This window comes from Pseudophryne corroboree, chromosome 5 (assembly GCF_028390025.1).
Source record: "Pseudophryne corroboree isolate aPseCor3 chromosome 5, aPseCor3.hap2, whole genome shotgun sequence".
NCBI lineage: Eukaryota > Metazoa > Chordata > Amphibia > Anura > Myobatrachidae > Pseudophryne > Pseudophryne corroboree.
In genome coordinates this window covers 508,761,329-508,787,427 of record NC_086448.1, presented here as the reverse complement: position 1 = coordinate 508,787,427, position 26,099 = coordinate 508,761,329, and the positions used below count along the sequence as shown (strand labels likewise).

The following is a 26,099-nucleotide window of genomic DNA, read 5'->3' as shown; positions in this document are numbered from 1 at the left end:
GAGAGGTGGCTAATCAGATACACGAAAATGGTATATGTTATGGGAGTGTAGGAGGTGTGCCACTGATCAGGCACATAATCACTCACATTGGAGGCAAATACTATAATGGAGAATCTACACCTAGAGAAGCGTGGGGCTGATAGTGCAGCCGACTATCACACCTAAAGAGACACCAAGTGGCATTCCAGCATCTAAAGACACTGATAATGGGTGGCTTAGTCCTTGCACATGCAGACGCATAAAGCTGCAGAAACAATACTGGCAAAACTAACACACATGGATGCTGTAGAGTCTAACTCAGGCCCTATGTGTTCATAATAATAATAATAATAATAATAATAATAATACCACCCGTGGCATTAGCGCTATGAGGCAACAAGTGTAACTGCTGTGCCACATTATACAATAAGCTTAAATCGTATATACATTTGCTATATACATATTTGTAATATTTTCTCTATTCTATGTTGTCTTCTTATCTTCAGTATTAAAGCTATTCTTATTAGGCCTATATAATTTTTTCAGACTTTCCATCAAAACTGATATTTCCTCTGCTTACAATATGACATAACAATTTGCATGACTTTGGCTATAAGATACTGTACTCTGTCTGGCATGAAGTACTGTGCATGCATTTTGAAAAACAGTAGCGTCTAGTGCAGTGGTACCCAAACTTGCTCCTCAAAGCATACCTCCCAACTTTTGATTCTTGTGAGTCAGGACATCCAGAAACGCCGAGGATCAATTTTCCTTTGTTTTGGAGGCGTGCCCCTGGAGTAAGCCAGGGGCTGCTCAACTGGGCAGCCCCTGGCTTACTCCCCGCACTGAATAAATGCGTTGCGTGTGCGAACGGCACCTACAGTATTCAGAGATCACTTGCTGCAGAGCAGCGGATAATCAAATCCTCCCCCAACTGTCCCGCCCGCGGGACACGGTCACCCGCGGGAGGGACCGGGACAGTGTCTGAATAGTGGGACTTTACCGCTGAAATCGGGACAGTTGGGAGGTATGCTCAAGGAAATCTAAGAGTTCACGTTTTCCATGTCACCCAGCAGGTGCACAGGTGTATTCATTACTAATTGACACATTTTAAAAGATCCACAGGTACAGTAGAGCTAATTATTTCACTTGTGATTCTGTGAGGAAACCTGCAAAATGTGAACTGCCGGGGGTCCTTGAAGACAGAGTTTGAGAACCACTGGCTAGCATTTACAAGCATTACAGTAACGTTCAGGTTTTCAAAGCACATTGTTTTCTTTCTACACATGCTTCTCATGCATTGTAGAGCCTATATAGAGATAGTAGTAAATGCTTTTTCATAAACGTTAAAAACTGAAATTGGCTGCAATTGAGTCGAGTACCTACTGTAGACGAACAAGATAAGCAACAACTCCGCTCATTTATACTATAATGAGGCATTGGACAAGAATTAAATTCTAGCTGTTGAATTATTTTGAATATTCTTTGTGTAATATATCATTGTAGTAAAGATGATCTGCTAGTTCTAGCACCAGTCACACCATAATACATTAAAAATACATTGAAGATATTATTGTTATTGTGGAACTAGGAAATGAAACTATAACACTGTTTTAATAACTGCATTTTAAGTTCACCTGGCACTTAAACAACTAGAATTCCCTAACCTTTAAAATCTACTTACTCAATAGGTGGTCAGAGCTGCTACCTGTATGTCATGACGTCATGTCTGAGTGAAGTGTCCCCACCCACACATCCCAATATCAGCACTTCTCGCCTACTTGTCTGTAACAAACATCACTACTGGGAATTCCCCTGGACTCAAATAATAAGAATAACAACTTTACTGATTGCTCGACCTCTCTCTGTTGTCTTTCCAGTAAATCTCAATCAATACCCGATTTAATAAACAGAAAGGGAAGATGCCTAGTGTGTAATGGAGAAGAAATGTCACAACCATTACATGTTACGCTTTCCCCTCTTCTGTATAATGCTTGTGGTGCGGCTGCTTAAAAGAAAAAACAAAACCCAACCCCCCCTCCCTGAAAGGAAACATTATACGGCTGTGGCTTGGATGCTAGAACATGAAGCAGCTGATAAACAGTTTTTTTTTCCACTTTTTGCCACCAGAGAATGAATGAGTGATCTGAATGGCTTGATGAATTGAGTATATTAGCAACTACTGTATGGATTAAAGCAAATTACTGTGAGAACTCATGGCTTGGCAATGACGTCCCTTGTGTAAAAGGGAGTGTATGCAAAAGAAAATAAATAAATAAATATATACAAATATATCTATGAAATATATTTTGCAACCAATTATGGCAGGCTCCCATTACGTGCAGTAAATTTCCACGGCTAATTACCTCAACTGAGGCTTTACTATTAGCCCTGATGCCGGCACTTATCAGGGATTGTGTTTCACCCGCTCAGGCAGGCGACACCAAATCTCCTATATAATAGCCGAGATCTGTCACTCTGTGACTGTGTGGATAACGCTGGGTGTGGCTAGGAGCTCTCATTGGGTTATCAGCAGGTCTATCACACCTAGTCCACAGCTGATTGGGTGAGAAACGCCCTCCCACACAGGTTACATCCAATGGGAGGCTCTGCCCTTTGGCTGCTGTGTGTTCCGAGAGCAGGATCAACAATGGGGCTGATGGAGCTGCAGCTCCAGGTCCACACCCCAAAATAGGCTCACTGCATCTGCAGCAACATACCCTCCAACAATTTACACATAAAATCACCACAAATTCGAAAAGGGGGCCTGGCCATGGGTACAGTTGCGTGGCCACGCCCCTTTTCCTATACTTTCAATGGAAGTTTGGAGAGCCAAAAATCTGTACAGACCATAAAAAAAAAAAGGTACTGTACCTACCAAAAAAGTACAGCTGGAGGGTATGTCACTGCATCTGCAGCAAGTCTCTGCGCTGTCGATAGGGGAAAAAAAATATATTTTACTGCAGCATCCTATGTCCTGCTGTCAGTCCGCCTGCCCCCTCCGGCATCAACAATCCCCACTCTCTAGCACCGCAGCGCAGGTGGAACGAAAGCTGCTGCGGCCACCGGCATAGATGTGTATGAAAGCGGTGCAGCGGAAGGCTTTCATAGCCCTCCCTGCGCTGCATACTCTGAGCCCCGGAGCATCCTCTGCGCGTGATGTCACAGATGTCCCTCCCCACCACAGCTGCACCCAGGTCCCCAGAGGCCCTGACTCCGCAATACAGCGCCTGGGCTGCCGGTCTGGAAGCCTCAAGATGGCTAATGTAATGGATAGAGTGGGTGATATCGCGGAGGGTAATGTCTGGACGCTGAATCAATTTAAAGGTGACACCTTTTACATTGATTCAGCCAGCCAGTCAGTCAGTTCTGGCAGCCAGTCACTATTGTTAGCGCCAGTGTCCCAACGCACCGCATTACAGGAAAGCAGACGCACTAAATAAATGACACCTCCCAGCAGCCCTTAGCGCCAAAGCATTCCGGCGCTGAGGCCTGCTGGAAGCTGTAGTTTATTGAGTGCATCTTCGTCCCTGTAATGTGGCGCGTTGGGACACTGGCGCTAACAATAGTGACTGGCTGCTTGGCTGCTGTGTGAGTCTCCGGGAGAGCCACTGCCAAAGGGAGGATAGCAGCTTAGCTGCTTCCAGGAGAAGCAGGAGAAGCATTACCCGCCCCTCCCTCACTCGCAGTACCTCCAGGCCCCATCCACGGCACCCCTACACACCACCTCCTCCACCCGCAGAACCACTGCATCTGCCCCTCCCCCACCCACGGCACCACCGCATACACGGTGGCTCCGGACCCCCAACCGTGGCACCCACGCACCAGCCCCTCCCTCACCCACGGCACAACCGCACCAGCCCTTCCCCCACCCCCTCCTCCATCCGCGTCTCCCCTGTACCCCGCCACTCCCCCAACCACAGCACCTACTAGGTGATTAATCAGGCCCTGCGTGCGCTGTTCATGCCGTTGCAAGGGGCCATGACGCCTTAACCATCGCACGCCCTTTGTCCATGCAATATTTAACCACTCACATAATTATGATTGGAGGTAATACTCCATACAATACAAATATTGCACGCCACAAGGGCGTGCAAGGGTTAAGGGGGCGTAGTCCCTTACGACGGTGTGAAGAGCGCCCGTAGGGCGCGATGAATCACCTAGTCCAATATAAGAAGCCTTTTTTTTTATGATCACGGTTGCGAAAACACATGGGTCCACAACTTATCGCGGATCCTATAAAATTAAAAAAAAGAAAATAACAAAAAGAAAAAAAAATCAGGCAAACAAATGGCAATAAAAAAAAAGCATGAAAACTCCCCGTTTGTTGCGCCTAATTGGATACCCCCCCTATATATTGCCAGTGTGAAGGTACAGGGCTACTCTTTATTAGGTGTGTTATTAGTGACACTGGGCCAGATTCAGAGTTGCACGCAATACCAAATGTGCATGTGACTGAGTCTCTCAGTGCATGTGGTGCGATGGTCTTGCCGGTGGCGGTCACTGTGCACACACTAACTGACAGTCAGGGACTAGCCGCAAAAAAAAAAAAAAAAAAAAGGCATGTCACAGACCGTTTTTGGGGCATCTCTCAGCCTGCATCTTCGATCCCGTACGCAGTAGCAGTGGCTCTGGCGTCTCACTTCCTGCGACCATGCTGCACAGCCATAGGGTTATTTAGAAGCCTGATAATCGACTGATCTGCTAGTAATGCTCTGGGACCTGCAAAGCAGCCGGTGGCAGTCTCAATACACATCTAGGTGGCTGCAGCATTTGCATATTTTTGCACAGCTGCTGTGTACACATTGGCAGCTGCGGTGGCGTAAGTGTACACCTCAGAGTCAAAGCCACTGTCCCAGCAGCATGAATGTACATGCAGGCACATAAAACCCTGCCCTGTAAATTATCAAACATGCAAAGCACTGGGCATTAAATATTTATGTTTAAAAAGTTGTCTTTTTTTTTTTTTACCATTGTAACTTCATGGTTCTATTCAAATGATCCAACAAAACTGGGTATGTAGAGAACAGGAAGAAATGCGCTTAGGACATACAGCAACACAGGTGTACGTGAAACTGTGACTATATACCACAGCAATCACCCACTATGAACCATACATATGTACCATGTAGATTGATGCTGCCGGGGGATGGATCTAAAACCAACCAAAGAAACTACAAACACGTTCACAATGGTAAGAGATAATTCATCTAAATAATAAAAGATCTCAGAAAGGACAAGTATAATGTCATACGGTATCTGGGCTTGCAAGTCTTGAGCTACTCAATTGATCTACTGTACTACACTTAACTCACAATTCTGGAACGCTTTTTGGAACATACCCACTTATTAAACCACATTTCTTGCTTTTAGCAATTGCTTCATAGATACTGTTAGCACTAAAATTAGATCAAAGCGTGTTATAAATAAAACAGGTACTTTTTAAAGCGGATTGGTAAAATCAGTTATTTTCCAAAACAATTGCATGATTTACACCTTTTCCTGTTTCCCCATTTATTGTAAAGCATACCAGTTTTAAGAAGCAGACAATATCCTGGTACACACACAGCTAGCAGCAGAGGTTTCGCCAATGCGGGTAAGATGTGGTTATAGTGGATCCGCTCAGCACTTTCCATTGAATAAAAAAGTGCATATTAATTCTGAATAAAATAATCATTCATGTATCAAAAGTGAACATATATGCATAGTGATGGTAACACAGTTAGCAATTTTCAGATTTATGACACAGCAAAAATAAAACACTACAAGTGGACTGGGAGAGAGGTATCAGCATGGCACCAGTACAAAGATCTAGGATGCACTTCTGCAAACATCACAACTCAACAAAGTAATAGGCAGTGATCGATGGCCTGCTAGATTTCAGGGGCCTCAAATATAGCCCCTGATTTATCCCAATGGCCACAATACATTCATGCTTCGATCATGCATGTATGTTCTTTGTGGGCAAACCATATTTAATCTACAAAAGACCAACTACGGGTTTTGCAAATCGCTAAAAAAGCATCATATAGCAGCAAATACTTCTTATACTCACATTGTAATGCACATTAATATCCAGTGCTAAACAAAAAGACATTTTAGCGTTTTAGACTTCCACACTTCACTACATTTCATAAAAGAAACTTTTTAGGAGGGGACAACATTGCCTTGCACAGTATGTGTTACATTTTTTATAATAAATGAATTGTGAAATTAAAGTAAATTAGAAAAACAATAGTTATAATAAAACATAAAATTCAGCACAAATGATATCACTTGCAATTTAATGTCAGTTTAGGCAGTAACAGAGTACCAGAGAAGATGGTGCAGGATGGGGGATTCTCATCTGAGCTCTACATCCACAACTACAAGGAATCGCACACTGTCCAAGCTGACTGCTCCCCAGTGGTGGATAATTTTCTGCAGCAGATCGCCTATCCCCATGTGCTATTCCATGGAATGTCTGGGCGACAGCTCTGCCGAGAAGCACTTATCACCTACTGTATAGCACAATCACTTAAGAGCACATAAATACCTAAGATGCCACTTAACATACTCCAATCTGGACCAGCTATCGCTTCCTGATCTAAACTATTCTGGGAGGTGCATTTTTATTCATACTCTCTTGTTTATGTCAACTTGTAAGTAAGGCATACTTCCCTACTTCCCGGGAGAGCTCCCAGAGAGTAGGTCATCCAGTTGGCTCTTCATCCTACCACACACTACCCTAACAAAGTGGATGTACCATGATGACATAATAAGCTGTGAATTTAACGAACAGTTTTAAACATTACTAAACGCATATAATTATAAACAAGGAGGTGAATGGAACCCCTTGATTACAATGGGGTAAATGTATCAAGCAGTGAAAAAAAGAGATTGGGGAAGTGGACTAGTGCTGAAGTTGGCCTTAACAATCATCTTCAAGCATTTATCAAGAACATTCTATAAAATGATTGGTTGCTTTGGGCAACTTCTCCACTGTTTTCACTGCTTGATACATCAACACCAATGCTCCAAAACTTCCTACCATGTGCACTTGCTGTCGGGACCTTCTGCACTGAAATGGTGTTTCTACTGGGTATAGTGCACTGTATTTTATTGTTTTATAAACATTTCCAAGAAACAATGGGCCAAAATGCATTTAAACAAACATATGAAGACATGGATCACTACTTTACGAACACATTAAGAAAATATTTAGATAGGACCTGTACAGTTCTCAGGAGAAACAGAGTAAAAATAAGATCTCTTTAGACATATACAGGAACTTGAGGTACAATTCAGCTAACCAGAAAGGTACAGAGGAATTCTAACTCTAGAGAAGTGGAACTTTTGTGGGACTAATCTTTCACGCTAAATACATATACAGTACCTTGTAAACACTACTTGATATGGGTCATACATTAGTGACGTCTACATGAATTCATTTAAGAGTAAACGGTGAAACATGTAATAAACAGTGGCAAAAGACTACATCAAGTCCTCTCCTCAAAACTACAAAACAATTATAAATTAAGAGTATTTTGCTACTGATTTTAATGTTAAAGGATATGATCAGAAAATGAATAAGTCCTCCATTAGGTTGTGGTAACTACAGTATTTTGCACAGGATTTTTGATGTTTTATTAAGGTGTATTTCGTACAGTAAGGTGGAATGCCAACTAAGTTATCCTTCACTAGTCTAAAGCAAAAGCTTTTTTAACCACCTCCCCCCAAACTAAGCGACGCTTGAAGCCATTAAGAAATCACATCTCCCACTGATGCCATAGGTTAAAATCTGCCAATTGTCTCTTGGATTCGGAGTACTTGCATACATTTTACCATATACTCTAACAAATTAATGTAGAATTCCAAAAGTTATGAGATGGGTACACAGTTGGCATCAATAAGAAACACAAGGGACACAAGGCAGGGATGTCTCCTACTATATGGTGCTTTTGGGCTTTGTAAAAATCGTCTAGTCACAGAGTACTGGTATTACAATGAAAAAACAAACTCTGTTAATCACACCCCCACCCCACAAAGAAATATCACAAAATAAGTTTCTGCCGACAATGACTTTAAGCAGTGACTCCCAAACGATACCCCACAGCTAACTCACAGGGGAGAAGAGGGAGAGGTCTGACGGATGTGCAGTTGGTAGTCCTGCACTCTGCTTGGATCATAAGCAGCTAATCATGTGACAGTTAACCGAGAAAGTTTAGGAACCACTTCCTTAACATATAAGTAAGTATTAAATATAATTAATTACCTGTAGGAGTTAGGCAGTCTTTCCAGTCAAAATATCCAGCATAAATGCCAGGCTCCAAAGACCCAACAATAGGATCAGCTTTAATTTCAATAAAGTTTTCAAATAACCTTTGGTCCAGCTCCATCAGAGACTCGGTGCTAGCCTGGCAAACAAACAGAATTAGACGTTATGACAGACCCTCTGCTAATTCTGTAAACGTGTGGTGGCAATAACATTACGTGGTCTGTAAGCACAAGCTTGGGGATACCCATTTAAAGATGCTATATGCATGTACGCGAGTGGTGAGCTGGAGTATTTGGGGAAATCAGGTGGAAATACCCAGCAACACGCTGCACTTACAACTGGAGGACCCTGCTCCGTCTGTAAAGGGTACACACAACAAATATTCCAAACAAAAGTACAAGATGTGAATGACTGTACTCATACAAAACACGTGGCTAGAAACAGCATGTTATATTAATAAAAACACTTTAATAACACATTTTACAGTATAGCATCAAATTGGATTTTTGTGTAATCTGGTATTTGCCTTACTACTGCATTAGGTTGTTATAAATCAACACCATAGACTGACATGCTAAACTTAAAATTTAAAATAAATATAAATAAAAAATCAGTTTAATTCCACCTGCTGCATTGGCATATACTCAAGAAAGATCACTTTAATCAGCATACGTTATTCTAACATGAAACAAGCTTATGCCATGTTACCATATTCAATCAGTATCTTGAAAACAAAGATATTTGACAAAAAACCTTGTAGTGCCGATAGTTTTCTGTGCACCAACTTCAAAAACCAGGTATTGGTGCAGCTCAATCTGTGGGGTTCAAAGTAAACCTAAAGACGACTGATAATATTAGTATCCCTTGTACAGTATGCATCTATAGCAGGTGTTATCAATCCTTTGCATAAGTGCCTCTCTCCTATATCACATACTTGTACACTGGTCTTTCCCTAGCAGAAGAGACTTTTTCTAAGAGGATAATTCTATTAACCTAATACCCCTTTCAGACCGCCAATGGCGGGTCACACCCAGAAGCTTCCCAGGTGCAACCGCCTTCACCCCTTCACAGCTGCTGTCCATAATACACTGTGAACGGGAAACGGGTCGCATCGACCCGGCTTTCCTGTTCAGACAGCACAGCGAACAGAGTTGAACAAGCGTTCAACCCTGCTCGCTACCAGAGTTGGAATACCAGGTCGCTCGACTCTGATTATTCCACCTGGGCCCTTTCAGACTGCACAGCAACACAGTTTATACGTGCTCATGTGCAATAACCTGATAACTCATTAACGCATGAATTTGCAAACTTTTCAAGGATTCTGTACATAACCTCCATAGGGGTATATTCAATATTGGTGTCGAATCCAGCAGTGGATTCGTCAGTTTTCAGATTCAACACTATTCGCTAGCCGAAACCCTCCACCCGGGACACTGAATTCGACATATTCAATCCAAAACCGATTCGACACGCCTCCAGTCGAAAACGGACCAATCGTCGAATAGTGGGCGGCCTGGATTCGACTTTCCGCCGTTTGGAATCATATAAGTGGGCGTGTTTGCTGCGTGCTCAGCAGCCATTATGTGAACCTGCAGAGCAGAGTGAGGAGCTGCAGAGTGATCAATTTGGCTTTGCTTGCTGTGGTATCGTTCACACACCCAGCAGACTTTCATCCAGGACGGACAGAAGACCTTCAGCCACCCGGAGGAGAGTCTTTTTGGAGCAAATTCAACATTTTTAGGTAATGTTTGGGTGGTGGGGTGGTGCCATGAGGTGTACATGTGGTGCTTCTTGGGTGTGTTTGGGGTATGTATATGTGTACAGGTGTGTATTTTTAAGGTCCTGCTTTTATTGCTGCATGGTTTTAGTGGTGTTTTGTGTTTGGGGATGGTTTTTCATGGTTTTTTTTTATGTGCTAAAATGTGTTTTTGGTCATGCTTCAGCACTGGTGTACTAGCAGCATGACATGTTGGGGTGCAGGAGTGCATTTACTGGCCTTTTTGGTTGTTTAGGCGTGGTTTTTCATGTTTTTTTATGTGCTAATGTGTTTGGTCATGCTTGAGCACTGTTGTACCAGCATCATGACATGTTGGGGTGCATTTACAGGTCTTCTTGCCTGGAGTCTGATACAAAGGAAGGTCTGCAGACCTTCTGAGCCCCCAGAGATCATTAGCTATCAAAAAAGTGAGTAGCAAACAAAGTTAATATCTCACTACAGCGATCATTATCTGCTTACAGAATAAATTGTTCAACACAGCTTGTTGCTGTAACTAAATTTTTTAGTGCCCATCCATTAATTTTTATAAACATTTATATATTTAGTAATGGTTAGTAATACCGAATGCCTCAAAGAGAAGTACATTGCATACCGCTGTATACAATGTCAGCTGCAACTATATGGCATTTTAAGAATAAATAAATATTTCTGCAGAATTAGCAAAACACTTAGGGGGGAATTCAACGGTTTCCCCCCACAGCTGCTACTACATGCTGCACGTGGGAGCAATTCAATTGTTGCTCCGCTTTGCTGCGGGCACACACATTTCAGCTCACAGCCTCCTGAGGTGGCGAGTTGAAATGTACAAAAGGTCGCTGTTTGGACACCTAAACAGCACTTTTCGAGCCCATTAGTTTAGGTAGGTTTAGCCACTTTTCGCAGGAAATCTAGGTCAGTTTGGGCATGACGTACGCAAAACCCCCCAAAAAAGAAACATTTGAATATCGCACAGCAATCTCCAGTCACTTTAGACAGGATATTGGCCACAATTTTTTTTTTAAATTTAGTTAAATCAGGGGAGTAGCCAGAACCTTGTGGTCCCACATTGCAACATTTTGAAGAGAAAACACTCTGGGTGACATCAGCAACAGGATTTTAAACCTACATGGTGGTAGATAAATCAGAGATACAGTTGCATATATTTGCAAAGATAAGGTAAGCCCCAAGAACAACTTCAACATGTCTCTGAGTACTAGAGGTTCCTAATACAGAGTCTAAGTCTGGGGTGCGGTTCCCCACAAACTGGCAAGGGCCAGCAAGAGGCTAAAGTGTTAGTGAGTGTTAATAAGAAGGAAGCAAAAGCTACTGTATGCTTAAAAGGTGATACACAAGTGAAAAAATAAGATTTTACTCACCGGTAAATCTATTTCTCGTAGTCCGTAGTGGATGCTGGGACTCCGTATGGACCATGGGGATTAGCGGCTCCGCAGGAGACTGGGCACAACTAAAGAAACTTTAGGACTACCTAGTGTGCACTGGCTCCTCCCACTAAGACCCTCCTCCAGACCTCAGTTAGGATACTGTGCCCAGAAGAGCTGACACAATAAGGAAGGATTTTGAATCCCGGGTAAGACTCATACCAGCCACACCAATCACACCGTATAACTCGTGATACTATACCCAGTTAACAGTATGAAATATAACTGAGCCTCTCAACAGATGGCTCAACAATAACCCTTTAGTTAGGCAATAACTATAAACAAGTATTGCAGACAATCCGCACTTGGGATGGGCGCCCAGCATCCACTACGGACTACGAGAAATAGATTTACTGGTGAGTAAAATCTTATTTTCTCTGACGTCCTAAGTGGATGCTGGGACTCCGTAAGAACCATGGGGATTATACCAAAGCTCCCAAACGGGCGGGAGAGTGCGGATGACTCTGCAGCACCGAATGAGCAAACTCTAGGTCCTCCTCAGCCAGGGTATCAAACTTGTAGACTGTTGCAAAAATGTTTGAACCCGACCAAGTAACAGCTCGGCAAAGTTGTAAAGCCGAGACCCCTCGGGCAGCCGCCCAAGAAGAGCCCACTTTCCTCGTGGAATGGGCTTTTACAGATTTAGGGTGCGGCAGTCCAGCCGCAGCATGTGCAAGTTGAATCGTGCTACAGATCCAGCGAGCAATAGTCTGCTTAGAAGCAGGAGCACCCAGCTTGTTGGGTGCATACAGGATAAATAGCGAGTCAGTTTTCCTGACTCCAGCCGTCCTGGAAACATATACTTTTCAGGGCCCTGACTACGTCCAGTAACTTGGAATCCTCCAAGTCCCAAGTAGCCGCAGGCACCACAATAGGTTGGTTCACATGAAAAACTGATACCACCTTAGGAAGGAATTGGGAACGAGTCCTCAATTCCGCCTTATCCATATAAAATACAGATAAGGGCTTTTGTATGACAAAGCCGCCAATTCTGATACACGCCTGGCCGACGCCACGGCCCACAGCATGACCACTTTCCACGTGAGGTATTGTAGCTCCACGGATTTAAGTGGCTCAACCCAATGCGACTTCAGGAAATCCAACACCACGTTGAGATCCCACGGTGCCACTTGAGGCACAAACGGGGGGTGACTATGCAGCACTCCCTTAACAAAAGTCCGAACTTCAGGCAGTGAAGCCAGTTCTATTTTGGAAAAAAATCGATAGAGCCGAAATCTGGACCTTCATGGAACCCAATTTTAGGCCCATAGTCACCTCTGACTGTAGGATGCAGAAATCGACCTAGCTGAAATTTCTCCTTTGGGGCCTTCCTGGCCTCACAGCACGCAACATGTTTCCACCATATGCGGTGATAATGGTTTGCGTTCACTTCTTTCCTAGCTTTAAATAGCGTAGGGAATGCCCTTTTCCTTCAGGATCCGGCGTTCAACCGCCATGCCGTCAAACGCAGCCGCGGTACGTCTTGGAACAGACAGGCCCCCTGCTGCAGCAGGTCCTGTCTGAGCGGCAGAGGCCATGGGTCCTCTGAGATCATTTCTTGGAGTTCTGGTTACCAAGCTCTTCTTGGCCAACCTGGAACAATGAGTATAGTTCTTACTCCTCTCCTTATTATTCTCATTACCCTGGGTAAGAGAGGCAGAGAAGGGAACACATACACCGACTGGTACACCCACGGTGTTACCAGAGCGTCCACAGCTATCGCCTGAGGGTCCCTTGACCTGGCGCAATATCTTTGTAGCTTTTTGTTGAGGCGGGACGCCATCATGTCCACCTGTGGCCTTTCCCAACGGTGTACAATCATTTGGAAGACTTCTGGATGAAGTCCCCACTCTCCCGGGTGGAGGTCGTGTCTTCTGAGAAAGTCTGCTTCTCAGTTGTCCACTCCGGGAATGAACACTGCTGACAGTGCTAACACATGATTTTCCGCCCATCGGAGAATCCTTGTGGCTTCTGCCATCGCCATCCTGCTTCTTGTGCCGCCATGTCGGTTTACATGAGCGACCGCCGTGATGTTGTCTGACTGGATCAGCACCGGCCGGTGTTGAAGCAGGGGTCTAGCCTGACTTAGGGCATTGTAAATGGCCCTTAGTTCCAGAATATTTATGTGTAGGGAAGTCTCCTGACTTTTCCATAGCCTTGGAAGTTTCTTCCCTGTGTGACTGCCCCCCAGCCTCGAAGGCTGGCATCCGTGGTCACCAGGACCCAGTCCTGTATGCCGAATCTGCGGCCCCCTAGAAGATGAGCACTCTGCAGCCACCACAACAGCGACACCCTGGCCCTTGGAGACAGGGTTATCCGCCGATGCATCTGAAGATGCGACCCGGACCACTTGTCCAACAGATCCCACTGGAAAATCCTTGCATGGGACCTGGCAAATGAAATTTCTTCGTAAGAAGCTACCATCCTTCCCAGGGCTCGCGTGCCTTGATGCACCGACACCTGTATACGTATTAGGAGGTCTCTGTCTAGAGACGACAACTCCATGGATTTCTCCTCCGGGAGAAACCCTTTTTATCCTGTTCTGTGTCCAGAACCATACCCAGGAACAGTAGACGCTTCGTAGGAACCAGCTGCGACTTTGGAATATTCAGAATCCAGCCGTGCTGTTGTAGCACTTCCCGAGATAGTGCTACTCCGCTGAACAACTGCTCCCTGGACCTCGCCTTTATAAGGAGATCGTCCAAGTACGGGATAATTATTTCGGCCATTACCTTGGTAAATACCTCGGTGCCGGGGACAGACCAACGGCAACGTCTGGAATTGGTAATGACAATCCTGTACCACAATTTTGAGGTACTCCTGGTGAAGAGGGTAAATAGGGACATGCAGGTAAGCATCCTTGATGTCCAGTGATACCATGAAATTCTCCAGGCTTGCAATAATCGCCCTGAGCGATTCCATTTTGAACTTGAACCTTCGTATATAAGTGTTCAAGGCTTTCAATTTTAGAATGGGTCTCACCGAACCGTCTGGTTTCGGTACCACAACTTTTTGGAATAGTAACCCCGGCCTTGTTGAAGGAGGGGCACCTTGATTTCACCTGCTGGAAGTACAGCTTGTGAATTGCCGCCGGTACTACCTTTCTCCGAGGGCAGCAGGCAAGGCTGATGTGAGTTAACAGCGAGGGGGAGTCGCCTCGAACTCCAGCCTGTATCCCTGTGAGACTATTTGCAGAACCTAGGGATCCACCTGTGGGCAAGCCAACTGGTCCCTGAAGTTCCCGAGACGCGCCCCTACCGCACCTGTCTCCACCTGTGGAGCCCCAACGTCATGCAGTGGACTCAGAGGAAGCGGGGGAAGATTTTTGATCCTGGGAACTGGCTGTTGGTGCAGCTTTTTTCTTCTTCCCTTGTCTCTGTGCAGAAAGGAAGCGCCTTTGACCCGCTTGCTTTTCTGAAGCCGAAAGGACTGTACCTGAAAATACAGTGCTTTCTTAGGCTGTGAGGAAACCTGAGGTAAAAAAATTTCTTCCCAGCTGTTGCTGTGGATACGAGGTCCCAGAGACCATCCCCAAACAATTCCTCACCCTTATAAGGCAGAATCTCCATATGCCTTTTATAGGCAGCATCACCTGTCCACTGCCGGGTTTCTAATACCCTCCTGGCAGAATGGACATTGCATTAATTCTGGATGCCAGCCGGCAAATATCCCCCTGTGCATCCTTTATATCAAGACGACGTCTTTAATATGCTCTATGTTAGCAAACTATTATCCCTGTCTTAGAGTATTAATATTATCTGACTGGGTATCAGACCACGCTGCAGCAGCACTATTTATGCTGAGGCAATTGCAGGTCTCAGTATATAACCTGAGTGTGTATATACAGACTTCAGGATAGCCTCCTGCTTTTTATCAGCAGGCTCCTTCAAGGTGGCCGTATCCTAAGACGGCAGTGCCACCTTTTTTGACAAACGTGTGAGCGCCTTATCCACCCTAAGGGATATCTCCCAACGTGACCTATCCTCTGGCAGGAAAGGGTACGCCATCAGTAACTTTTTAGAAATTACCAGTTTCTTATCGGGGGAACCCACGCTACTTTACACACTTCATTCATTCATCTGATGGGGGAACAAAACACTGGCTGCTTTTTCTCCCCAAAAATAAAACCCCTTTTATGTGGTACTTGGGTTCATGTCAGAAATGCGTAACACATTTTTCATTGCCGAGATCATGTAACGGATGTTCCTAGTGGATTGTGTATATGTCTCAACCTCGTCGACACTGGAGTCAGACTCCGTGTCGACATCTGTGTCTGCCATCTGAGGTAACGGGCGCTTTTTTGAGCCCCTGATGGCCTTTGAGACGCCTGGGCAGGCGCGGGCTGAGAAGCCGGCTGTCCCACAGCTGTTTTACGTCATCCAGCCTTCTATGTAAGGAGTTGACATTGTCGGTTAATACCTTCCACCTATCCATCCACTCTGGTGTCGGCCCCACAGGGGGCAACATCCCATTTATCGGCCTCTGCTCCACCTCCACGTAACCTTCCTCATCCCACATGTCGACACAGCCGTACCGACACACAGCACACACACACACACACACACACACACACACACACACACACACACACACACACACACACACACACACACACAGGGAATGCTCTGACTGAGGACAGGACCCCACAAAGTCCTTTGGGGAGACAGAGAGAGAGTATGCCAGCACACACCAGAGCGCTATATAATGCAGGGATTAACACTATAACTGAGTGATTTTTCCCCCAATAGCTGCTTGTATAAACAATATTGCGCCTAAATTTAGTGCCCCCCCTCTCTTTTTAACCCTTTGAGCCTGAAAACTACAGGGGAGAGCCTGGGGAGCTGTCTTCCAGCTGCACTGTGAAGAGAAAATGGCGCCAGTGTGCTGAGGGAGATAGCTCCGCCCCTTTTTCGCTGACTTTTCTCCCGCTTTTTTATGGATATTGGCAGGGGTATTTATCACATATATAGCCCCTGGGGCTATATATTGTGATGATTTTGCCAGGCAAGGTGTTTATATTGCTGCTCAGGGCGCCCCCCCCAGCGCCCTGCACCCATCAGTGACCGGAGTGTGAGGTGTGAATGAGGAGCAATGGCGCACAGCTGCAGTGCTGTGCGCTACCTTGGTGAAGACTGAAGTCTTCTGCCGCCGATTTTCCGGAACACTTCTTGCTTCTGGCACTGTAAGGGGGCCGGCGGCGCGGCTCCGGGACCGAACATCAATGGCCGGTTCCATGCGGTCGATCCCTCTGGAGCTAATGGTGTCCAGTAGCCTAAGAAGCCCAAGCTACCACCAGTTAGGTAGGTTCGCTTCTTCTCCCCTTAGTCCCTCGCTGCAGTGAGTCTGTTGCCAGCAGATCTCACTGTAAAATAAAAAACCTAAAATATACTTTCTTTCTAGGAGCTCAGGAGAGCCCCTAGTGTGCATCCAGCTCAGCCAGGCACAAGAATCTAACTGAGGTCTGGAGGAGGGTCTTAAGGGGAGGAGCCAGTGCACACCAGGTAGTCCTAAAGCTTTCTTTAGTTGTGCCCAGTCTCCTGCGGAGCCGCTAATCCCCACGGTCCTTACGGAGTCCCAGCATCCACTTAGGACGTCCGAGAAATGTAATTAAAAAGCTTAAATGAGTAATATTGGTTAAAAATAATATGAAAGTATTACAAAAAGGGCTAAATTAAATATTACAGTGTGCTACCCCACAGCAGCCTGGGCACACCAGTCCAGGGAGCACCGTGCCCCTAACTAACAGATATAATTGCTTAATATAGGGCCACATGGTAATGGCACATACACAAATATATATAATTTGGTGCAAGCTTAACTGGAGACAGCCCCATAATCTCCTAATGGCACTACAGGAACCAGCATGCCCTCCAAATGCTGGTCCCACCCATGCTTCTCATAAAAGCAACAAGAAATTTGTTCTGCTCGATCCAATTAGTAATGTCATCCAGCTGCATGAAAGGGAGGGATTATTCTGAACAAGAATAAAAAAACAGATTTCTGATTTATTTACCACCATGTGGGTTTCCAATCCTGTTGCTGATGTCTACTAGAGTGCTGGTGTATAATTGTTTTTTGTTTCTTGTTCATAATAACCCCTCCCTTTCATGCTCCTGGATGACGTTACTAATTGGATTGAGCAGTTACCAAATTTCTTGTTAACATTCTGAAGAGTCTCTTTCCCAATGCTTCTAGAGAGACACCTCTCCACTGTAGTAGTTAATTTTATGCCCCTTAATATAGCCCACATTTATTTGATGCACCATACGTCAGGTAGTGCCTAGTTAATTTTGTGCCCTAATTCACATTATACCACACAGTGTCACCAAGTCATATTTTGCCACATTGTATTCCCCTCACTTTATAAAATGCCACATTTAGTTCTACCAGTATACATTATGCCACACATTGTCTCAAGTTCACATTATGCGGAGATCTTTCTAATTCAAGCCCACTAACCCTTTTTGGAACAGTCCCAATCCCGGAGCTCAATTCCCGATCCCTAACTTCACAAAGGCTGTAAACAAGAAGTCTACTCCCCGACTGTGAGATTCTACACAGTACTAGTCCCTAAAGTATTCCGTGTATTGATGGATTTATTTAACCAACATATGAATTCCTTTATATTGGGATCATTTATTCACTACCATTACCCAAGAGAGTCTTTTCTCTTTTTCCCTGTAATTTCGGGATAGACCGCTATATGAGCTAGGCCCCATGGCAATGTCACCCATTACACTCACTACAGCTACACCCATGAGTCTAATTAAGAGCTGCACGTAAAGAGGCTGCAATGATTATATACAAATGCAGGTTTACATCTGTATACACAGTTTGTTGCCCATCCATTTACTGTTGAAAATAGTCATCACCATGCACTTGCATCATTTGGTGCAAGAGATTCCCCTGCAATTTCATCAACATGCCCACGGCAAACATCCTACAGATGGACATCCCATTTCCACAAACTTAGTCACCAGTAGAGATTAGACTAAGATCAGAGTGACTCTGAATTACCCGCAATGGCTCTAAGGTAGCAGAGATTTACTAGGTTATTATTTTTCTTTGACGATGACAATCTTAAAGCTAAACTGACACACACGTTACAGTAAATGCTCCAAAAAATGTATGTAGAAATCCAACATTAAGTATTACTGTAAGTTCTGGATGAGAACTGTGCATCAGTATGAACCCAAACATTTAGTAATGAAAATAAAATGAGCGATTAAAACAGGCAAAAAAAAAATAACTTTCCTCAAATTACCTTAAAGAAAAATGATGAGTTAGAAAAGGCAAAAAAGTAGTCTTACCCTAAAGGGGAATACACGTAATGATGTGTGCTTAAATTCTAAGCCATCTGACTAGATGGCTTAGAAATGAAGCACACATCTCTCAGTGTGTATGCTCCATAGCGATAGCGTAGCGCGGCCCCGCGTGGGATTCACACCAAGAGACATATTTCTTCCAAATACAATGGTAATGTTTAGACGTCCCCCTTTCCTAGCCTGTATCGGGGTAGGAATGACCTTCTTCGGAATGCCCTTCCGAGCAAGTATCAGGCGCTCAACTTTAATGCCGTCAAACGTAGCCGCGGTAAGTCTTGATAGGCGAACGGCCCCTGCTGCAGCAGGTCCTCCCGAAGAAGAAGACGCCTCGGCTCTTCCTGCAAGAGATTCAGAAGGTCTGCGTACCAAGCCCGCCTTGGCTAGTCTGGAGCAATGAGGATCGCTTGAACTCTTGTCCTCCTTACGAGCTTTAGAACTCTTGGAATGAGTGGAAGTGGTGGAAACACGTACACCGACTGGAACACCCACAAAGACACCAGGGCGTCTACTGCCACTGCTTGTGGGTCCCTCGACCGGGAACAATAGCATCGAACCTTCTTGTTGAGACGAGAGGCCATCATGTCTATTTGGGGTAACCACCAAATGTCTGTTATTTCCTTGAACACCTCCGAATGGAGACCCCACTCCCCTGGATGAAGATCGTGTCTGCTGAGGAAGTCTGCTTCCCAGTTGTCCACTCCCGGAATGAAGATTGCTGAGAGCACCAATGCGTGTCTTTCTGCCCAGAGGATGATTCTTGTTACCTCTGCCATTGCAGCTCTGCTCTTTGTTCCGCCCTGTCGGTTTATGTAAGCCAACGTCATTACATTGTCAGACTGTACTTGAATGGCCCGATTTTTTAGAAGATAAGCTTGCCTGAAGAAGACAATTGTAGACAGCTCTTAGTTCCAGGAGGTTGATCGGCAGGCCAGCCTCCAGACTTGACCACCTTCCTTGGAAGGTTTCCCCCTGAGTGACTTGCGCCCCAGCCCCGGAGGCTTGCATCCGTGGTTAGAAGGACCCAGTCCTGAATCCCAAACCTGCGGCCCTCTAGAAGGCGAGGCAATTGGAGCCACCAGAGGAGTGAAACCCTGGCCTTTGGCGACAGACAGATTCTCTGGTGCATGTGGAGATGAGATCCGGATCACTTGTCCAGGAGATTCAGTTGGAAGGCCCGAGCATGGAACCTCCCGTACTGGAGAGCCTCGTAAGAGGCCACCATCTTTGCCAAAAGGCAAATGCACTGATGAACCGACACCCGGGCTGGCTTCAGGACATCCTGGAACATTGTTTGTATCACCAATGCCTTTTCCTGCGGGAGAAACACCCTCTGCACTTCTGTGTCGAGGATTATCCCCAGAAAGGACAAACTCTTGGTTGGTTCCAAATGTGATTTTGGAAGGTTCAGAATCCAACCATGGAGTCTGAGTAGTTGGGTTGTGAGAACAATAGACTGCAACAGCCTCTCCTTGGACGATGCCTTTATTAGCAGATCGTCCAGATATGGAATGATGTTCACCCCTTGTTTGCGGAGAAGAACCATAATCTCTGCCATCACCTTGGTGAACACCTTTGGTGCTGTTGAGAGGCCGAATGGCAGGGTCTGGACCTGGAAATGACAGTCCAGTAATGCAAAACGGAGATAAGCCTGATGCGGCAGTCAAATCGGAATGTGGAGGTACGGATCCTTGATATCCAGGGACACCAGGAATTCCCCCTCTTCCAAACCTGATATCACCGCCCGGAAAGACTCCATTTTGAACTTGAACTCCTTTAGAAAGGGGTTCAGTGATTTTAGGTTCAGAATGGGCCTTATCGAACTATCCGGTTTCGGTACCACAAAAAGGTTCGAATAGTAATCTGTGGTTTGCAGATGAGGAGGAACTGGCACAATGACCTGTGCCTCCACCAACTTCTGGACAGCCTCTTGTAGGACAGTTCTGTCTGCCAAGCCTGATTTGAAAAATCGGTGAGTAGGGAGATTTTGAAATTCCAGCCTGTAACCCTGGGACACAATATCATCACCCAGGGATCCAGGCTGGACAATACCCAAACATGACTGAACTGTCAGTCTCGCTCCCACTGGCCCCACCTCCAGGCCGCACGGTCCACCATCATGCGGAGGACTTTGGCATACCTGAAACAGGCTTTTGTTCCTGGGAACCTGCAGCAGCAGGTTTCCTGGATTTAACTCGACCTCCCCTAAAGAAGGTACTGGACGGTTTGGGCTTTCTAGGCTTGTTAGGCTGAAAGGACTGTGATGCTGATGAAGAAAAGGATTTCTTCGGAGCAGGTGCAGCTGAGGGCAGAAATGGAGACTTACCTGCTGTAGCCGTGGATATCCATGCACCCAAAGCTTCCCCAAAGAGAGCTTTTCCTGGATTCCGCGTCGGCCGACCGCTGGCGCAGCCACAGTCCCTGACGAGCTGAAACAGACGTGGACGAGAGATTCCCGCAGCCATGGAACCCAGGTCTTTCATGGATTCTACCATAAAACCTGCTGAATCGTGAATGTTACGCAAAAACAATTCAACATCACCCTTATCCATCATATCCAAATCCTCAAGTAAGGTGCCTGACCACTTTACTATAGCTTTTGCAATCCATGCACTAGCAATAATGGGATGTAATATGGACCCCGAAGCGGTGTACATTGATTTAAGTGTATTATCAATTTTGTGATCAGCCGGCTCCTTTAAGGCGGTAGATCCCGGAACAGGCAAAACCACCTTTTTTGAGACACAGATGCATCAACAATCGGCGGGTTTTCTCATTTTTTTCTATCCTCCTCAGGAAAAGGGAATGCCACCTGGACCCTTTTAGGGATCTGGAATTTTTTCTCAGGGTTTCCCATGCTTTCTCAAAAATATAGCATTTAATTCCTTTGACGCAGGGAAGGTTAGCGAGGCTTTCTTATTTTCAGTGAAAAAAGCCTCCTCAACCTGCTCAGGTGTGGTATCATTAATATTCAACACATACCTGATAGCCTCTAACATCAATTGCACCCCCTTTGCAAGAGAGGCAGATCCCCGCAACACATCCCCATTACCGTCTGTGGTGTCAGAATCTGTATCCGTGTCATCCTGCGTGACCTGAACTAGCGCACATTTGTGGGGGTATTTAGCGGAGCGTCCTGAGGTACCAGAATCAGGCCATACTGCCATAGAGCTCTGTAATACCTGGGTTGCAGATTCATTACTTGCAACCCTGTCTGAAATCTGAGAAATCCAAGATTTGATAGAGGAAAACCTTTGCTGGAATCTGTGCTAAACCAGTGCTATCCTGATTACATGGAACGGGATCATCATGGGAGGACATATCCTCCGCAGCATATTACACAGTGACCCTGGACATAGCTAAAGGAGACCACCAAACACTCCACACACACACACACACACACACACACACACACACACACACACACACACACACACACACGGGAGGGCAGACAGAGTTTCCCCCCTAAGAAAGGCAAGAGAGAGACACAGAGATTGGAGCCAACCCACACACAGCGCTTTTAACCAAAGGGAGACCCCTTTTCAGGGCTGACTGTGCAACTTAATAGGACACACATGTAAAAGAAAATAGAAACAGTGCGCTGTCAAAAAAGCTGCTGGTGTAGGGGGTGGTAACTCCCCAAAGTGATATAGACAAAATGTAAAAATGGTGATCACCAGCGCTATGTTGTGTAAATTAAATATACTGCAGTTAAAACAAATAATGGACGGTAGGTTATGTTGAAAAAATACACAATAAATTTAACTTGAGTTAGAGACTGCGGACACATCCTTAAGAAAACCTCAACTCCTGTTGGACTCTTGTACTTCCAAACCCATACGGCAATAATTGGACAGCTTTCCCTTGGACATCATCATTTGGGGAGAATTTGGAGTTGTTCCCTGCCTGCCTGAAACGCTTGCATCTGTGTGCTTAAAAGGGACACCTTGTACTCCACTGCATTTATCAAATCTCCAACCAAGTCTATGGACACAAATCCAGAGGGAGTCCTAGCCAGGGTATGAACCAACCTTCTATTGAGGAGTTATATGGATGTGCCGTTTTTATGATCAATTCTTGTTGCTATAGGCATCTGTGGTTTTAAGATAGTATTCTTAATAAATTTATTGTGTATTTTTTCAACATAACCTACCGTCCATTATTTGTTTTAACTGCAGTATATTTAATTTACACAACATAGCGCTGGTGATCACCATTTTTACATTTTGTTAATAGGACACACAGTCGTATTGCAGCCTCCCCACCATTCTACAACCCTCTGGTACCATTCACAGATAGCTGGAGTTGCTGTGGAGGGACCCGTTTCTACTGATCAGTGCTGCACAGGCAGGAAAATGGCGCTGAACGCTGCTGGGTCCGCTCTGAGAAGCTCCGCCCCCAAAATGGCGCGGTCTTCCTGCTCTTCATAGGATTATACTGGCCGAAGGATTGAGTGCTGGCTGAGATCCGGAGATCCCGACAGGCTTTTGGATCAGTGTAGGGTGTAGCGCTGGCTCAGGGCGCCCCTCACAGCGCTGCACCATGTACCGATGAGCCTTCCGGAGCACAGTTAATACTGTGCTCCTACCCTGCTGCCGCCATCTTCACACCAACCCCCCGCTTGCTAGGGGGGTCGGTGCCTCACTAGCCACCGATTTCTCAGCTCTGTAAGGGGGTGGCGGCATGCTGCTGGGGCATGCGATCCCCTGCGGCGGGGGTGCGATCTGACCCCTCAGGAGCTCAGTGTCCTGTCAGCGGAGTAAGTGGCTCAGACCCCGCAGGGTGGACACTACTCTCCCCTCCCCCCCCCTTAGTCCCACGCTGCAGGGAGGCTGTTGACAGCAGCCTCCCTGTAAAATAAAAAACTCTAAAATAACATTTTACTAGAAAAGCTCTGGAGAGCTCCCCTAGCTGTGACTGGCTCTTCCGGACACATTTTATAAACGGAGTCTGGTAGGAGGGGCATAGAGGGAGGAGCCAACCCACACTCAAACTCTTAAAGTGCCAATGGTTCCTGGTGGACCCAACTATACCCCATGGTACTAATGTAAACCCCAGCATCCTCTAGGACGTAAGAGAAATAATAAGATTTTAAACCTACCGGTAAATCTTTGTCTCCTAGTCCGTAGAGGATGCTGGGGACTCCGTAAGGACCATGGGGAATAGACGGGCTCCGCAGGAGACATTGGCACTAAAAAGAACTTTAGATAAGGGTGTGCACTGGCTCCTCCCTCTATGCCCCTCCTCCAGACCTCAGTTAGAGAAACTGTGCCCAGAGGAGACGGATAGTACGAGGAAAGGATTTTGGTAATCTAAGGGCAAGATTCATACCAGCCCACACCATCCACACCGTATAACCTGGAATATATGCAACCAGTTAACAGTATGAACAAACAGTATCAGTCAACGACTGATCTTAACTGTAACATAACCCTTATGTAAGCAAGAACTATATACAAGTCATGCAGAAATATGTCCGCACTGGGACGGGAGCCCAGCATCCTCTACGGACTAGGAGAAAAAGATTTACCGGTAGGTTTAAAATCTTATTTTCTCTTACGTCCTAGAGGATCCTGGGGACTCCGTAAGGACCATGGGGATTATACCAAACCGGGCGGGAGAGTGCGGATGACTCTGCAGCACCGATTGAGCAAACATGAGGTCCTCATCAGCCAGGGTACCAAACTTGTAGAATTTAGCAAAAGTGTTTGAGCCCGACCAAGTAGCTGCTCGGCAAAGCTGTAAAGCCGAGACGCCTCGGGCAGCCGCCCAAGAAGAGCCCACCTTCCTAGTGGAATGGGCCTTTACCGAATTTGGTAACGGCAATCCAGCCGTAGAATGAGCTTGCTGAATCGTATTACAGATCCAGCGAGCAATAGTCTGCTTAGAAGCAGGAGCGCCAACCTTGTTGGCTGCATACAGGATAAACAGTGCCTCTGTTTTCCTAACCCGAGCCGTTCTGGCTACATAAATTTTCAATGCCCTGACTACATCAAGGGACTCGGAATCCTCCAATTTCCGCGTAGCCACAGGCACCACAATAGGTTGGTTCATATGAAAAGAGGAAACCACCTTAGGCAAAAATTGACGAGTCCGCAACTCAGCTCTATCCACATGGAAGATCAGATAGGGGCTTTTGTGAGACAAAGCCGCTAACTCAGATACTCTCCTAGCAGATGCCAAGGCCAACAACATGACCACCTTCCAAGTTAGATACTTTAATTCCACCGTTTGAAGCGGCTCAAACCAGTGAGACTTAAGGAACCGTAACACCACGTCAAGGTCCCATGGTGCCACTGGAGGCACAGAAGGAGGCTGGATATGCAGCACTCCCTTCACAAAAGTCTGGACTTCTGGGAGAGAAGCCAATTCCTTCTGAAAGAAAATGGATAGGGCCGAAATCTGAACTTTAATGGAGCCTAATTTTAGGCCCAAATTCACTCCAGTCTGGAGGAAGTGAAGAAAACGGCCCAGATGGAATTCTTCCGGAGGAGCATTCTTGGACTCACACCAAGACACATACTTCCTCCAAATACGGTGATAGTGTTTCGCCGTCACCTCCTTCCTAGCCCTTATCAGAGTAGGAATGACCTCATCCGGAATGCCCTTTTCAGCTAGGATCCGGCGTTCAACCGCCAAGCCGTCAAACGCAGCCGCGGTAAGTCTTGGAATAAACAGGGCCCCTGTTGCAACAGGTCCTCTCTGAGAGGAAGTGGCCACGGATCTTCTGTGAGCATTTCCTGCAGATCCGGATACCAGACCCTTCAAGGCCAATCTGGAACAATGAGAATTGTCTGTACTCCTCTTCGTCTTATGATTCTCAATATCTTTGAGATGAGAGGAAGAGGAGGGAACACATAGATCGACTGGAACACCCACGGTGTCACCAGGGCGTCCACTGCTATCGCCTGAGGGTCCCTTGATCTGGCGCAATATCTCAGAAGCTTCTTGTTGAGGCGTGACGCCATCATGTCTGTTTGAGGCAGCCCCCACTGACTTGTAATCTCTGCAAAGACTTCCAGATGAAGTCCCCACTCTCCGGGATGTAGATCGTGTCTGCTGAGGAAGTCTGCTTCCCAGTTGTCCACTCCCGGAATGAAGACTGCTGTCAGAGCGCTTACATGATTTTCCGCCCAGCGAAGAATCCTGGTGGCTTCTGCCATTGCCACTCTGCTCTTTGTTCCGCCTTGGCGGTTTACATGAGCCACTGCAGTGATGATGTCTGACTGAATCAGAACAGCTAGGTCGCGAAGCAAATTCTCCGCTTGACGAAGGCCGTTGTATATGGCCCTTAATTCCAGTACGTTGATGTGTAGACAAGCCTCCTGGCTTGACCACAGACCTTG

The 26,099-nt window shown here is 45.9% G+C and overlaps 1 protein-coding gene across 2 annotated transcripts in view; it reads right to left on the bottom strand.

Moving 5' to 3' along the window:
• EXOC2 (exocyst complex component 2) overlaps positions 1 to 26,099 on the bottom strand; it is a 546,170-nt gene that overhangs the window by 33,302 nt on the left and 486,769 nt on the right. For both annotated transcript variants that reach the window (XM_063923055.1, XM_063923056.1), the window contains one exon: positions 8,234 to 8,375. In XM_063923055.1, coding sequence (XP_063779125.1) covers positions 8,234 to 8,375 — 142 coding nt within the window. The remainder of the gene's footprint in view (positions 1 to 8,233; positions 8,376 to 26,099) is intronic.